Source organism: Anas platyrhynchos, chromosome 2 (assembly GCF_047663525.1).
Source record: "Anas platyrhynchos isolate ZD024472 breed Pekin duck chromosome 2, IASCAAS_PekinDuck_T2T, whole genome shotgun sequence".
NCBI lineage: Eukaryota > Metazoa > Chordata > Aves > Anseriformes > Anatidae > Anas > Anas platyrhynchos.
In genome coordinates, this window is record NC_092588.1 from 112,528,481 (window position 1) to 112,545,623 (window position 17,143).

Below are 17,143 nucleotides of genomic sequence, written 5' to 3' on the forward strand. Positions count from 1 at the left end.
CTCGAATATCTCCAGAGAAGGAGACTCCACAACCTCCCTGGGCAGCTCCAGTGCTCCACCACCCTCACCGTGAAGTGCCATGTACTGTACGTATCAGTACAGCCTCCCACTGGGTTGCTTGTTCTCCAGCCGTTGAGGCGTGGAAGTTTCTGGGTGTTTGCCGTTGTTGTTATAGGCAAAGTTGTTTGACCAATGAAAAGTTGTTTTTGAAAAGGACTGCTGTGGGGAGAAGGGAATAAGAGGGGAGCCTGCCCTCAAGATAAAAAAGGCAACACGATATAATGAAGTTATGTCATCGATAAAGAAGCAGAAAGAAGGAATAAAAAGGAACAAGCTGGCAGAACGGTGACCAGGACGGGAACAGGCACATTGATCGCCTCATGAAGATAGGTTCGGCCAAACTCAGCAAACTGCTCAGAGAAGCTCATACAGAAAGTCACTGGAAATGGGCGCACCGGAGCTGGGAAGCTCAAGCTGAGAGAAGCGGACCCAGCACACAACTGCCCCTCACTGTTAAGCAGTTGTGCATTATGGGGAGTCATACGTCCTTAGGAACAAAGACTGTCCTGGTAGCCTTACAGCTTATTCTCCTTATTAACAATCAGACAGTTTATGATCCTGAAATATGGGACCAAACTGAGGTCAAGGTGTGGGACTCTGCAACTAAAAACGACAAGGTTGCAGTGGGATTGCTCAGCACCTGGCGAGCAGTCTCTGAGGCCTTAAAGAGCCATGTGGGACCACAGTCAGAAACGTGTGGTTTGCCAGATAGTGAGGGAGCTGCGGGCTCCTTTACTGATCCGACTGCTACGCCATCAGCCCCTCTGCTATGACTGCCATCGAAGGCTTTTGCTGTTCTGCCCCCTGCTGACCTGGACGTGCCTTTTGACCCAGGCCCTATTGGCCCTGAAAAGGAGATGGATATGCTTTTCTTCGATCTGGGAAGAATGGGATACATAAGGCCCGAAGACCAAGTTGCTTGACAACTTAAAGCAAGACATATTGTTCAAAAGCAATGGAAAATGGAGACTGTTAAGTCATGGAACTTAAAGGATTGTTTGTTACCTTTTCTGATTGTACATATGTATAGGCATACTCGGGTTTAGTATGTAAAAGCAATGTTCTGTATATTTAGAATGTTTGATGTTTGTGTGTGCGTGTTGGTGGAGTGTAGACTCCCCGCACACCCAACACTGTTTACTTGCCTTTTATAAATACTCCTTTTATAAATATTACTAAATTCAGATTGAGTTGAGACTTCATTTATAACAGTAATAAATTATATTAATCTCCCTATGCTGAGTCTGTTTTGCGCGTTACAATAATTGTTGAGCGATCTCCCTGTCCTTGTCTCAACCCTTGAGCCCTTTTCATCGTATTTTCTCCCCCTTTCCCTTTGAGGAGAGGGAATGAGAGAGCGGTTGTGGTGGAGCTTGGCTGCCCATCTGAGTAAAACCACCACAGCCTCCCATGACCAAAAGGTTGGTACGTGAACATACTGGGTAAATATTTAGGTTGAAGTTATCAGTAGTGAAACCAGGACAATTGCATTGCCAGCATTAGGTTTCGAAAGAACTGAGTTGATATTTGAGAGAAGGCATCTCAGGCCTATCTTTTTGCTTCCTGAAAGTCATATATACATGTACATGTGAACTCTTTCAAAAGGTTAGCTTGCAGCAGGCAAGGAGAAATGAAATGCATATTTTCAACACAATCCACACAAACCTGAACTTGTGCTTTGGAGAATAGTCCTAGAAGGGTAGGTGGAATTTGTACCAAATTATTTTCCACAGAGTTGCAAAACTCTCTCTTTCTCTCTCTCAAAAAAAAAAAAAAAGAGTACCAAAAAGTGCTTGTTCTACAGTATCAGATGGGATGTCCTTTCTAGAAAATTAAGTTTCAAAACTGAGAGGAGAAGTTAGGTTCATTTCAGATAAGGGCACTCTTGTTTCATATGGCCTCACAGAAGCAAGTGGTGATCTCCCACCCGGGGGCCAGGCTGTGTCAGTTTTCTGCCGGATGTCGTGGTTTTCTCTGGAAGCGTTTAGAGACTTTACCAGATACATATATCCCCCAGACAAAACCAGGCAGAGCAAGAGTTAAGCAAGCTCATGTAGCAGCCAGGGGCTGAAATTTTTGTGGGAGGACGTGCCCCTGCTGGCGGAATGGAACTGCAAGCAGCTATTGGCCCTGGCACGGAGGTGGCAGAGGGGGCTAGAGGCTGCGTGTTGCAAGTACCAGGAAATTGCTCGGGTTTGTTTCCTCCGGGAGCCGCGAGATTTAGCTGTAAAGAAAACATCGTCAGAAAGGAACCGGTCCAGGTTAATTCTTTGGTGGTTATCAAGGTAATTAGTTTTCTTCTGTAGTTAAGTAAGTGGGGGGAATTTATTCTGGGTAAAATACACTGTTAATTTCAATTGAAAGCAGAGAGAGGAAAAAATGTGGATGTTTGTTTTGCTATGATTTGGCTAAATAAAGTCATAGAGCAGTGCCAGTCAATGAATCTGAAAGTAAGTAGCAAGTCAAGCTCCAAAATAGAAATAAGGCTAGCGTAAGAAAACAGTGACACTGAAGCTAATAAGTACAAGTAGTCTTGTTTATTTGCCTATTTGTCTCAATCAGTCACATATTGAAAGTTTTTTTTTCTGCAGTGCAAGGACCTGAACTTGATATCAGTGCACATACATTTTAACAATATGTTATATCTGGTTATGGATGTACAGATACATGAAAGCAGATAATTTTATGTGAATAGAAAATGAGTGGAGAGGCAGCTTAAAATAAATAAATAAATAAATAAATCAGCACTACTGCAGATGATACTAGTCCAAAACCAAAATTGTCATATGCTTAACAGGTGTTACACTTAGCACACTGGACAAGACATCCTATATCTGAATAATTATGCTCAGGAGCAAAGCATTCAATCTGTTAAAATCTATTCACTTGATGGCTGGCCAGCCAAATTTGGCTTATAAAGGTATTCATCCAGTTATTGCTTCACATGGACACCGCCCTCACAGAAGTGTGGCATACAGACAGAGGTACAAGACAGGTGCAGGTAGTGCTGGAGGAAGATCACTAAGTGCTCCTCAGACCAAGGTTAGTATCTGGAGAGCCCCTTTCCCTCTGCAAGATTTCCTTAAATGTATTTACAGTACTGCTATCAATATAATTTCTTAATATTGTACTTGGTACTTGCAGAAGCCCAGTTCTTGAACCAAGGCTGCAGTCTGTTCCCGTCCACGTCAAACGTGGCTGAAACTGTGGCTTACTCAGCATATCCACAGTAATGAGCAGAGTAATTATATGTGACTTAGCCTGTTTTGTGTGAACAAGATCATAGAATCATAGAATCATGGTTTGTTTAAAGCTAAATCAGCTCTTGATGTGTTGTACTGTGGCTTCCCCATGAGTCTAAACTTTTCCAAAGTTTAGAAGGTGCTTCTAAAATAAACATGGGTTTGACTATGACCATCTTGAGTGGTGTATTATACCAGAGGAGGAAATGATGATGAAAGCAAATGGCATAATACAATCCTGCTCTAGTGGCATCTGCCAGCCAAGTGATCATGTCCAGTACCTAAAGAGTTTTCCATGATGTAACTGCAGAAGATTTAGTTGCCACCCAGTCTGATTAAGCTTCTTCAGTAGCATCACAAAGCTGGATAACGCTGTCACAATATGACATTAAATCTTGTCTTTTATTTTATGGGTCATTTCTGGAGAATGAATCTAATTTCTTCTTCTAAGGCCATATTGTGTAATACGCTAATAAATATGCAGACTACAGCTGGGGAAATTTGGACAATTTTCACAACCATGTTGGGCTGGCTGATTTCAAAAGACTTCAGTTGGCAAGAAATAGATGAGATATATTTAAGAACTCAATATTTTTTTGCTGTATGGTTGCAGGATACAATATATTTGCATGGTCTGTTGCAGGCAAGACTGGTCTCAAAAATTTCTGGGAAAGTGAAAAATTCTAGTATCAAGGACTGTTATCAGTGGGACTTACACTGTCACCTTTAGTGCTCTTCCCCAGTGGTTCAGCATGTAGGCACGGGTGTGCAAAAGATTGACTTTTACTGCTAAATTTTGCAGGAGGTAAGTTTAGGTGAAGATATTTAAAACACTGAAGGCAAGCAGTGTAGCAGTTGTCCAATGATGATCCTTCATTGTGCAGATTTTTTAGACCCAAGCCATTGAAGACAGATGTTTGTCAGACCTGTCTGAGCCCCAGTGCCTCCCTACACTACCTACAACTTCACGAGCTGTAATCAATAGACGGAAACTTTCAGCAATTTTCTAGCAGAAGTTTCATACCACTGTTCATATAATGAACTTGTGAATAAGACTGAGAAGCTACCAGATTTGTATGAAATCAGTATGAATTCAGGACTAAAATGAAACTATTTAAGAGCACCTTGTAGAAATTAAACTGGATTTAGATCCAATGGGGTGGATATTCCTTGGTGTTACAGCCTAATCCAGCACTTAATGAAGATACTGGAACATTTCTAATGTAAGAACATGCTAGTATCACATGATAGTGGATTTATTCTGTATTATTAAAAGGAGTATTAGGTTCCATTACCTTCCTATTTTACAGATGTGAATTTAAACGATTGATATACCGTCACTGTTTTAAGGATGTTCTACTAAACAGCGGTGTATTTCTCCTATTCCTCTATTGTAGGCCATGTCAGAACAGGAGTTGCCGGGTCTTTTGATTCTGGATATTGGAGGAACTTATGGTGTGCAAGAAAATATTGTAGCACTTTTGAAAAAACACTTTTGCCTTATCACCATGAAGGAGTTTCTTGCAAACAAAAAAGAAATGAGCAAAAAAATCCAATCCGTTTTTGTGTCTGAGTGCAGGCCAACTGTTGACCAGGAACTTCTAGAAAGTTTGCCTAATTTAAAGGTAATTGGAAACTCTGGGGTTGGAGTGGATCATTTAAACTTGAAAATGATTTCTAACTTTGGTGTGAAAGTCACCAATACCCCACATGCCGTTGCTGACTCTACAGCAGACATAGGAATGGCCTTGATGCTGGCCTCTGCCAGAAGACTAGTTGAAGGTAATATTTTAAATCTTCCTGGATCTTATGTATTTCTTTGGCATATCTCACATTCCTATGTTACAGATGATCTGTCAGAATCGATATTGGGGATGCCTTTACAAGAAAAAAACTTTCTGAGGACTCTGTTTTCAGAGGCCTCTTCTTTTCTCATGTCCCACTTCTTTTTAAGGCAATAGTGACAAGAGTAAGACCATTGTTTCAATTACATCTCTAGAGCAGGAATAAGTACAGCTCTTCATTTTTTCCCTCTTCTGTGAAGAGTTTGTCTAAACCTATGGGCTTTATTTTGAGAGTAGCACCAGCATTATTAGTGGAACAGATGATAATCCTTTTGATAATGTTTCAAACTGCACCACCAACCTTAAGTTACGTGCCTAAATGTAGATCCTTTCTCCCCATGCCCTTGCTGTGTAATGCCCTTTGGGGGAGGAAGGTGTCAGTAGAGACAAGAGAGACAACAGAGATGAGATTGCCTCTGTCTTGAGACTCAGAATTTCTGTTATCACTGCTGCATACCTGAGTATGAAGTGTCTCCTCTTTTCCCTTGATGTTTACCACTGTTGCATCTTGCTGAACCTCGAGTCTGATGTATAAAACCTCACAGAGATCCCTGGCAGAGCTGGAATCTGCGCTGTACTTTCAACCCCACTCAAGCAGTACGGCTGTTTTGGTTTATGGTCCAGCAGATAGATGGTGAGATTTGTCCCTGCTAAAAAAATGTGAAGTCAATGCTTGTGGGGTGGTAAATGACCCAGAAGCTAGTTTTGATCTTCAGAAAAAATATTCCAGCCACTAAAGGTTAATTTCCTGAGGAAGCAGTTCCTCCCAGGAGGATACCACCTTCTGGAAGCCCTTCTGTGTCACTGGATCTGGTCTTGGCTGTTGCAGGGAATGGCACCATCCAGGCCTGTCCATAAACTGGTCAAAATTCACCTTTAAATTAGTTAGGACATTTTTTAAACAGTGCTTCTGAACCGTGCTGTGACAGTGAGAATTTTTTTCTTTTCTTCTGATTCCCAACCTGAATTTATGATTGATTTGTACCCATTCGGCGTGTTTTTACATTCAGGCTCCCAGATAGCAATTTCTCCACACACAAAGTATTTTGCTGTTGACTGGCTGGGAGTTGAAGTTTCCAGGGCGACTCTTGGGATCATCGGGATGGGCAGAATTGGATATAAAGTGGCTCAGAGAGCCAGAGCCTTTGACATGAAGATCCTGTACCACAACAGGAAGCAGAGGTAAAAATGTTTATTTCCTGTGTGTACTTAAATAAGTCTGGGGGCAGTGATGGAAGCTCTGGTCTGTGTCCCTGTTCTTCGTAGTCATTTGTGGCAGTTGTAAGCCACATGAGGAAATGTCACCATGCCTCCACATCCTCACTTTGGTTCCCTGCTGCTCCTGCTGGGAAGCACCTCCTCCTCACCTTTGTGCTCACTCCTCTCTAGTTAGCTATTCGTACTTTTGGAGAAAGGGTTGTGCTAACCTTTTTTAAGGTGTAGTTCGGGCAAACCAGACCCTGTCCTGCCAAAATTTTCTCTCAGGCTTCTGGCAACATCCCTGGCCTAGCCCAGGCTGTCCCCCAAGCTGTCACCCCTTTCCTCAGCGCAGACAGTTCAGTCACCACACTAATGCCAAGGATCTTAACTTCACATCATTTTATAGTTTCATTCCTTTTCTTCCCCTTCATTCCTTTTCCACAAGACCTAGCTGACATGTCAAGCAAGGAGAGAGTCTACAGCAACTGTATAGGCACAGAAGCAGGAGAGAAAGAAACGGGCCTTCTGCATATCCAGCCCCCTATACCTAATATCACCTATGTGCTTTGATTTCACATTTATGTAACTCCACCAGCGTCCTACCACTCCTCAGTCCTGTTGGTCTTTCTATGCCACATCCTTCCCTCCCTTCTGCCATCTGTTCTTATCAATGCCTTTTTCTTTATCCTAGCCTCAGACCTCTTAATATTTAGGCTGCTCAAGTTCTCTGTTACGACTGATTGATTGTTAAAGCCAATTCAAAATATTTGTGTCAAATTGTGTATGTATTTTTTCTTTAGAAGAAAGGAGGAGGAACAGGCAGTTGGTGCCCACTACTGTGAGAAGATGGAAGACTTGCTGCAGCAATCTGACTTTGTTATGCTGGTTGTGAACCTGACTCCTGAGACTCACAAAATGATTGGGAAAAAGGAGCTGGGGCTGATGAAACCCACAGCCACTCTTATAAACATTGGCCGAGGTAGGAATATCTACCAGAACTGGTTATGGTTCCATGGTTAAGGTTGTGTTTTACCTGATTGCGTTGGCATTCCACACTCCAGCATCAGTCTGTGATATCCCTGTGTTGTTTGAGTCACAAAAGAGCTGAAAATCTACAAATTAGTGACTTGCCGTAATTCAGATACCATGTGTTCAAAGGTCCTACGGAATATGGAAATGTACAGCAGATGTTCTGCATCTCTGTAGCCTTAACTTGAAGACATCTTTTTTCGTAGCAGAAATAACATTATTCTTCATGAAAGGTTGAATGGTGAATGGGGTACAAAGGAAAACAAGCTTCAACTGGAGCAGCTATGTGGAAAAGAAACCTGACATGGGATTACAGATCTGCTGGTACTGAACAAGTATATATAAGAGCAGACCTGGAGAGACTATAAATTAGTAAACAAAACAGAGATAAAAGAGTGAAAAGCTCAAAGGAATTAAGTTATTTTCTACATATAATAACACAGGAAGCAATACTATAGAATAATACAGGAAGTAGGCATCAAAACGAGGAAAATACTAAGATCTCTGACATCCCAGGAAAAAATGTATGCATTAGACCAAAATACACCTCAAATTAAAGGTTAATAAATAAAATCTCATTACGTTTCCTTTGGTTAATGGTTATTAGACAGACATTCTAGTTTCTAACAAATCAAAGATCCTTTAATTTTTCTCACTAGAGTCTTGAGACCTTTTCCCGCTGCCAGGTAAAAATGCGTTCATTAACTTGTCATGATAGAAAGATATTATTTCAATACAGGTGCACTTATTGATCAAGATGCATTGGTAGAAGCTCTCCAGAATAACATCATTAGGGCTGCTGCTCTGGACGTGACATACCCTGAGCCTCTGCCAAGGTAGAGAAACCGGTTTTCCATTCTGTTAATCTGAAATGTTTTAAATTGTGAGCAAAGGTGTGCTCATAATCTTGATCTCTATGGGGAGTCTCTCACTGTTTAAGAGCAGAACCTCAGTTTATCTTGCACAATCACAAGTAAATGACAAACTGTGCCCCCTCCCTAAATCTAGAAGTTCTTTGCCAACCTGACTGACAAGCTAGACAACAACACCAATACAGAGGAAGAACAAATGGGAAGCGAGCTTCCCACTGTTTTCTGCCCGTCCTGTGTGTGTGGCACCTTTACCTTCACATGCCATTGCTGTTTCTTGAGGTTTGGTCCTTAACAACTGGCATGTAACAGCAACAGAGTAAATTCCATGTGTAATGCATTCTGTTTGTTCTGTTTCTTGCAGAGATCATCCTTTGTTAAAATTAAATAATATCATTATAACCCCTCACATTGGAACTGCAACAGTCCAAGCCGTCCAGATGATGGCAGAAGAAGCAATAGCAAATATGCTGGCTGTTCTCAATGGTCAACCCATTCCAAGTGAAGTGTTTCCCAAATGATGTGGGCCAGATGACACTGCTAAATCTCTTACCTATAAGAAGGCACTATTTCCTACAGTACCACTTTTAATTTTTTTTAAAAAAGTAACTGTTTCTGCACTGATGATGTTGTCATGATACTGCAAAGCTGTCATCTCACTCGACTTACCCCGTATTGTCATTTGCAATTCTGAAAAATAAAAAATTGATAATTTTGTTTGAAGGTTTTAAACTGAGCAGTTATGTGTTTCAATATCTTAATTATTTCAATTAATATCCATGTGCTGTTCCTAGTACTTGCAAGTACAATAATGATAAGCAAGTGCATTGAGCAGTTAGCATGAAACTCTCAAATATATTTAAGGTGAATTGAGCATTAATGCCCTACAGAAAAGTTACCATATCCCAAAAATCTTTTTAGCCAATATTTCAGTATTCTATTTGGATGTCAAAACTCTCAACAAAGCAAACTCCTTTGAAATTATTTTAGTCCTAAGGTTTTCTACTATAAGAAGAACTCTGCCTCACCTACATGTCAAATCAAAGTGAAGACAAACATTGAAAAAATATCTTTGATTTACCTGACAGGATCCTCACAGTAAATTTAGTTCCTCTCTGCAGACAGCAATTATGTGTTTGTTTTTTTGCTTTGTTGAGCATGAAACAGTGGTAGTTCTAGCAGTGAAATCAACTGGATGAGGGCACAGCCTAAAGCAAAATTTGTGATCAGGGCTAACTTCCAGCCAAAGGCTTTTTTTTCTTGCATTTGCCTTCCTATCAGCAAGCAATACAATTAGAAAATGCAGTAAAATATTTGTAACCTCCATACAACCATGAAGACTCTTCGTTATTCTGGAATACAGTCAGGCTTCTTGATGTGATGGTAAAATGAAGATTTAGCACAGTAACTTTAGACAAGCTAAGAGCAAGACATTCACATGCAAATAGTGAAATACTGCTAACAAGGCAGCAGTCAGCATTGCTATAGGGGATTCCAAGGTTTTCAGACCTTGAACACTGCCCTGCCCTCTCCCCACCGCCAGCTCTTTACTGAATTGCTATGGAAAATCAATGGTGACTGTAAAAGGTCTATTTTTTTTTAAACAGCCGTCTATTCCCAGACTGCCTTGAACCCTTAAACAGGTGGTCTCTGATTCCTGAAGGGGAAAAAAAAAATAATTCAAGTGCTTAAATCCTTGTTTGAAAATGCTTGCTTAAGCAACTATTATATTGTTAATTTCTGATCGCCTCAAGAGAAAGCGCTGCAGTTAAGAAGTCACTGGTGTCTCTTCAGGACAGGAGGCTGCAAAAGTCTCTGCAATAAAACATTTAAAAATTAACCTGTAGCACAAAGTTCATGACAAATCTATGCAATTTATTTTCAGGAAATGAATTTATTTTCAGGAATTTTAAGATTTGGTTCAATGTAAGATATTTAGACAGAGTAATTTATGATCTCAGGGTAGGAAAGGAGATTTGTACACCAGAATACTTATGGTCTGAAACTCAGTAATTAATCAGAAATAATTGCATGTTTTGACCCTGGTGATAGCGATATAAAACTTTACAGCCCCTAAGGGACAGAACTTGTTCAGACTTCACTATGTGAATACTGGGGTGTTGTTTTTTATTTTGTTTTGTTCATTTTGCTTGTTTGTTGTGACACAGTGAAAACTCAATAACTACTTATGAAGCAGGTATTCTTCATTAGGGTGCTGGGTGTGGGAGGAATCGCTCTGCCTAACACACACACACACTAGGGGTTACTGGCAGTGTGCCAGTGGGACAAATACATATTCAACTCATTTCCTGTAAGTCTCTTGCATATTCATCTCCGAAGATTCATTAACATAGGTTCCCGCTCCTATTCGCATGCATACTGGAGTCCTTGGGTGGTCCTCCAGCGTACTCTGTCAGTCTTCTGATGAAGGCCAGAAGTCTTCCTTGCTGCTAAACTCCTGACCTTTCCTTTCTTTGACAGACTTCAGCAGTCAAGCCAGTTCTTGCTGGTTCTATTATCTATGCATACAGTCTTTTACATACAATTATACAACATACAATTGTGCTAGCTAAGACCTACAGAATCAACATCCTTTATCTTGTTCCCTGTCTCAGTTGCATATAATTGATGGTATACTAAAAGGGGTGATTTCTTTTCTTGGCTCATTTACCTCTCTATTCAAATAAGTGGTTTATAAGATCTCTTGTCACAGTTGTCATGAAACAGGACAAGAAAATGATGATTCTTTAAAATGTCTGGAAATAATTATGTGCAATTCTCCTGATACTATGTCTTTCTTCTTTGTGCAGATTATGGAAGGCGGAGTGCTATCTGGACTTTTGGTAAATGAAATTGGTGGAATACCTGGGATACTTGCATGGCCACATGGAGTTTCTGAAAAAAAAAAAACAATTCTACCTCATTACTGTGAAGAAATTTATTGAAGACAGAAAGCGTTTGAGTAAAAAGGTCCACGCAATCTAATTGTGGTGGCACAAACCAGTCATTGACCAAGACTTCCACCAAAGCCTGCCAAACTTGAAAGTGATTGCAAATTTGAAAGTAGGATGGATCACCTGGATCTGAAACTTGTAGGTTGTTTTGAAGTGAAAATGGCTAATGCTCCATGTGCTGTTTCTAGCAGCACAGCAGATACAGGGATGGCTTTGTTGATGACATCTGCTAGAAGACGTAACTGCTAGAAGGTAACATTTCAGTTCTTTTGTAGCTTCTAGAAATCATACAAGATTTACATACCATTAATTTGACTTTAATGGAGTTGTTTATCTGGAGATATTCATAGTGCAATAAAACATAAAAAATAAGTATGTTGGGTTAGCAAATAGAATAATTTGTATTTTAATATCACAGAATCATTTAGGTTGGAAAACACACACGAGATCAAGTCCAACCATCACCTCACACTACCAAATCCACCACTAAACCACGTGCCTAAGTGTCACATGCGCTAAATACCTCCAAGGATGGCAACTCCAGCACTTTCCTATATTTTATATATCATAAATATATCAAAATTGTTACTTTATACACAAACACATATTTCAACCAGGTATAAATAAAATCAAAGAGGTTCATTTTTCACAGATCACCAGCCTGGGTTGAAAATAATTGAGCAGAATCTTATCATGGTGTACTCAAATATGACTTTGTCATTTGTGGACAGGGCTTGATCTTAGAGGCTGGAATTGAGTAATTTAAGGGGCATCAGGGACTGACAAGGCATGCTGCTCCAGTTTCTGCTAGTAGCATCCTTTCCAGTTTCATTTATTTATTTATTCATTTTTTTTTTTTTAATTGCTGTTTTCCCAGATAGACATATCCTTGGCTTGGTTAGAATGTCTTCTGCTTCAGGAATGGATCCTTCAGATTTATCCTGTTAAATTTACCTGCCTCCTCTACCACAGGATTCATAGAAACTCAAAGGAGTGATACGTGTCTCCCCCCAGATCTTTTTCTACCTCAGAAGAAGGAGACAGATTAAAGGGGAGATTAATGACTTGTTTCCATCTCCATAAACTATTGCTGGCAGCATTTCTCTGCTCTGGCATGACTGAGTTTTTATCCTGTGGCATATATGTATATATGTGTGTATATATGTATATATATATCACTTTCATATATATATTATATATATTTCACTTTAATAATATTTTGCTTATGTTTTAGAAGAACTGGCAGTGTTGTAAGACTGAAACATCAGAAGCCTTTCACCTTAGTATCAGGCTAATAAACTGTTTCTTTGTGCATGTAAGTTTATTTTCTGTTTGTGTAACCATACACAATTTTGCAGGTTTAACAGATAATCTGTGGAAATTACTGAGAAGTGATTTTTAAAGAAGTCACATTTCCCTGTCAAAGAAGAGTGGCAGAGATGAACAGGAAACCTGCTCTTATTCTAAATAGCATGACCAACATCTGGTGTTATTCTCCCCATAACATTTCCAACCTCTGCAGTGTTATTGGCAATAATTGTTTTGAGTACTGATGCAGAACAGGTCAATATTCTTCTGAGTCTAAAGCACTAAAGGGATTTTTAGGGGAGATTACATCAAAAGGCATTTTGTTGTATGGTGAGAACTAGTGGGGAACATCACACACTTGACAGGGAAAGATGATATATTAGGGAATAACCTAGGAGATTACAAAAAGCATTGCTATTTAAAACTGTGTTTGTGAATGTTAAACATGTGTGTTGTAGTAGCACCTCAAGCATAGACTACTTTTTCTTGTTCCTCTGTGTAGGACCCCATTCATTTTTCATATTAGAATGGTTTTTGTGTACTTCAAGTTTACTGAAGTTCACTGTGAAGCTTATTTTCTAGGAGTTCAAGTTACTGGGGCTACTCTAGCAATCATTGACACAGGCAGCATTGGGTGTAAGATTGCACAGAGATCCAAAGCATTTGAAATGAAGATTTTTGTGCCACAACAGGACACAGAGGTGAAGACCCTAATTACAGCAGAAATTGCCTTTTAGATAGCCTGTACTTCCATTTCAAGGAATTATGTCAGCACAGCAAGGAATGAAAGAATAGGGCCAGGATTACAAGAAAAGAAAAGAATGGTTGCATCAAAACAGTCTTGTGTTTGCATCATTTGGTGATTAAACAACACTTGAGAATTTAATTTAGCTTTAATGTTAGAATTTCCATGGTTTCCTGGAGAAGTGAGCAGAAAAAGGAAAATCAAGCCTTATACCTTTTTTATTCTTATGTTTTACCATAGTGACATATAACTCTGCCATTTGTTTATTTTTTTCCCCTATGTCAAAGTTCAGGATTGATCTTGCTGAAATTCTGAGTGACTGAAAAATTAGAAAGGGAATACTTAGGAAAATCTGAGGACTGATTAAATGATTGCTGATCTTGAGAAAACCTTGTTTCTCTTCAAGTCCGTATGAACTTTGCCAAATATTTAACTGGATTTCACTCTTTATTACTTGCCCCTTTTAAATTGCATGTCTGGGAATCTGAGCTTAGTTAGAGATTTGGCAGGGGGCTCTGATATAAAGGCGAAAAAGCTTCCCATGTACAACTTAAGACATCTGCAATCAGGCTGGGTGAAGCCAAGAAGAAGAGTAAATATTTACTGCTATAGACCATGACTTACCCTGAGACAGCTTTACTCCTCCCCGGTTGAAGGGAGAAGCTGCAGTACTAGTACCACTGTCTTTGAGTGATTTTTGCCATACATAGACTGCAGCAGAAGTGTTGCTGCTCTAGCTAGCTCTAGCCAAACCACAAGGATGGAAATCTCTAGCCATAAGTCTGGAAATCTCTAGCCATATTTGAAATTACTGTTACTTCAGAAATTATAACAACTGAGCAAACCCACATAGGAAAAAAAATGCTAGAAAACTCCCTCCTTCAGTTCTTGAGAATTTATAAAGTGATCTTTCAGAATTTATAAACCATAAAGAAAAAATAAAGCACAAATTATTATTTTTTTCCTGCTAGTCTTCAATATCTTCCTCTGTTTAATATGTTTTGCTCCTTGATATTCACCTAAGAGTGTAATGGTGAATTATCAGTGCACAGTGCAACAAAAGAAAACTACGTATTTTAAAGTACATTTCCAGGTTGTGTGCTGAAGCAAGATGCATTCTGAGTGCTACAAAACTGGGGTAATTCCAGTCTGTTCTTTTCCCGCTTATTCACTGTTTGTTGACCCAGACACTGAAAGAAAACAACAAAATGGATGTGGTAGGAGACACATGGTCCTAAGCGACACTTCATGTTACTTCTTTCTGTATTTCTAGATTAGGGGTGAGATAATTCGAAGTCATTCTCTTGCAATCAGGAGCAAAATACTGTACATGCGGTCTCCTATCATTGCTTCCTTAGTTCCCAAAGTCCAGGCAGCTAAGTTTACAATGAACAGCAGAAATGGCAAGTACCCTTTTTTACTGTGAAAAGTTCAAATTAAAAATCTCTGTCTAGTTTGGTAATGTTTTGTGTTGAACGCTTTATTTCATGAAAGTCCCGGAGCAGCCAGGGCCCATCATAAATTGCCAAAGCATTTTCTTTCTGATTCCTCTCATCACTGAATGACAGGCTTGCTGGATGATGGCAACAGGATGAGGACCACCAGCACACTCAGAGGTCCCATGGTTGAATTCTTGTGAACGTGACAACTCTGTTTTGAGTGATTACTGCATCCTGTGAGGTGCGCCTTTCCAACAGAGGATCCTGGAGAACAGACCATGTGCTGACATGCTTCGCAGTGCTTAGCTTCAGTCCGCTTACAGACACTAAAATAAGCCAATGGATCCTGCACCACAGTGGCTGAGAGGCAAGCGTGCAATCCATCCCCTGCAGTAGGACTTGCTACCTTGCAGAATAAGGGCCTAAACAGCCAGCTGACACTAAACACACTTTAATCTGCCACCGGTTTGTTTCATGGATGAGATAATCAGGCTGTAGGTGTTGCAGTGTGATCCCTTATTTCCCCATCAGGAAAGAGCAGGAACAGCAGGATGTTGGTGCCATTTACTGTAAAAAGATAGTTGATTTGATCCAGCAGGCAAATTTTGCAATGGTGGTAGTGAGTCTGACACCTCAGACACACAAGCTGATTGGGAAAGGAGAGATTAACCTGATGAAACCCACAGTTACTCTCATTAACATCAGCCAAGGTAATATTAAGAACAGTTCACTGGCCTGAGTACAAAACATGAGCCAGCTCCTGCTGTGGTGCATGTAGCACCGCACTGCGTGAACCACACAGCTGGTGCATGTACTGCAGGCAGATCAGACATGGTGAAAATTTCTTCCTCTCCCTTTCTACTCTGTTTTCCGTCTCAGATTCTTACCTGAAAATAGCAATCAGACAGACTGTTATTACAAATTAAGTGCCATAGTTGACCAAGAGGTGCAGGTGGTAGTTCTGCAGACTGTTTTTTTGGGGCTGCAGCTTTGGATATCACTTGCCCAGAATCACCAGATGCCCAGAGGCAGGGGTCTGGCAGAGACAGCCCCTACACTCCTGGCTTTTCTATGAAAGTGCTTTGAATAAGAATGGGAGGCAGCCCAGATGCTGGGACTGATAACAGGCCAAAGGGAAGTGTAGGCGCCAGGAAACAACAGGAAGGAACTTGTGTGCCAGGGGAGCAGTAAACCACTCCACAAAATCACTCTTTAAAACTACATCGGTGTTTCTCTCAATTCTTTTATCTGAAGATGTAACATACCATGAATGTGTGGAAGTGGCCTGAATCATCACTCCTTCTTAGACCTGCTGTATTGTCCCAAATTTTCGCTCCCCACAGGCTTGTTTCCCCAATACAAAGCTGAAGTACTACACATATCTTGGGCCCAGAGGCTTTGGGAGTGTCTACCAGCATGGTGCCTCATGGAGGCACTTTCTCAACATTTGACGCATAAATCCTGGATTTTTGCTTAAAAAACAGTAACATCGCTTTGACTATTATTGTTTGGTTATTCTTTGGCTAATTGTGTTTTCATTTTGTTGATCCAAATTTGTTGATTTGATTTGATATATAAAGGGGTAACTATTGTAGTGTACTTTGAAATGTTCCCCCCCCCCCCCTTTTTTTTTTTTTACCTTCAGTACTAAAATTTGGTAGACTTTTTTCCTAGACTTATAGCTAGAGCAAACTTGTGTCTTCTGCTTTACAATGGTCCTTTGATCTCAGGCATCCTTGCATAAGCAATAAGTTAAAAGATCACCTATTATGCCTCATCAGCAGACTTGCAAGAGGTTGATGTGGAACATGGAATGTGTAAGCATTAAGTGTTTATTGCCTTTTTTTTTTTTTTTTTTTTTTGTCTTTTGAAAGATCAAAAAACCCACTTATACTAGGAATCCAGTTAATACGCTTTAACTCCGTCTTGCTAGTTAATGAATTTTTAGTTTAAAGTCTAACTGTGCAAACTTGAAATCCATGTGAACAAATGTACTCCGAAGTCATCAAGAGTATAACAGTTTATGGCTTTGTATAATTTTGTATAATTATTACAATTTTTTATTATCCTTTATCTCTTCTTGGTTATTTTACAGAGGACCTTGTGTTGAACTTGATTGCTTCTCTGTTCAGCATATCCAAATGTGTTTGGTAGAATTGGAGGAGATACAATTGTATACGATTGCACCATCTCAGAGTGTTGCAGTGCTCAAGTAAGCCCAGAAGTTTGCGAGTGAGTTATTTCTCAGCTTGGAAAGAAAAGATATCCCCTGGCCCCAGGCAGAAGCAGGGATTTCTGGCTCCTGAGCTGCTCTCATCACACAGGTCAGGTCCATCCTTGAGTGGCTGCTCGTCGCCTTTATATTAGGGGGAATCACACCAGCATGTATTTAGTGAACAAAATACTGAAGCAGTACTCAGCAGCCTCCATTACCTGTGATTTATGGTGCAAGT

At 40.1% G+C, this 17,143-nt stretch overlaps 2 protein-coding genes across 4 annotated transcripts; both read left to right on the plus strand.

Annotated features, from left to right (window-relative positions):
• The first annotated feature begins 2,091 nt into the window (after positions 1-2,091).
• Positions 2,092-8,976, plus strand: LOC101803238 (probable 2-ketogluconate reductase). 3 transcript variants are annotated; one of them, XM_005021191.6, is made up of 7 exons: positions 2,209-2,345; positions 2,858-3,102; positions 4,700-5,084; positions 6,157-6,328; positions 7,147-7,325; positions 8,115-8,211; positions 8,609-8,976. In XM_005021191.6, exons 2-7 carry the CDS (start codon positions 2,905-2,907, stop codon positions 8,763-8,765), a joined length of 1,188 nt encoding a protein of 395 aa, XP_005021248.4. In that variant the 5' UTR covers positions 2,209-2,345; positions 2,858-2,904; the 3' UTR covers positions 8,766-8,976. The 3 variants fall into 3 exon arrangements, with proteins under 3 accessions (XP_005021249.4, XP_005021248.4, XP_038030756.2); XM_038174828.2 differs by having other exon boundaries at positions 7,150-7,325; XM_005021192.6 differs by lacking the exon at positions 2,858-3,102 and having other exon boundaries at positions 2,092-2,345.
• A 146-nt stretch (positions 8,977-9,122) lies between these two features.
• On the plus strand, positions 9,123-16,299 carry LOC110353026 (putative 2-hydroxyacid dehydrogenase SERP1888). Its single transcript, XM_072033966.1, is given in 6 exon segments — positions 9,123-11,117; positions 11,119-11,311; positions 11,314-11,444; positions 12,968-13,183; positions 13,185-13,207; positions 15,222-16,299. Coding segments are annotated over 6 exon segments (876 nt in total). The 5' UTR covers positions 9,123-11,012; the 3' UTR covers positions 15,430-16,299.
• The last annotated feature ends 844 nt before the right edge of the window (positions 16,300-17,143 follow it).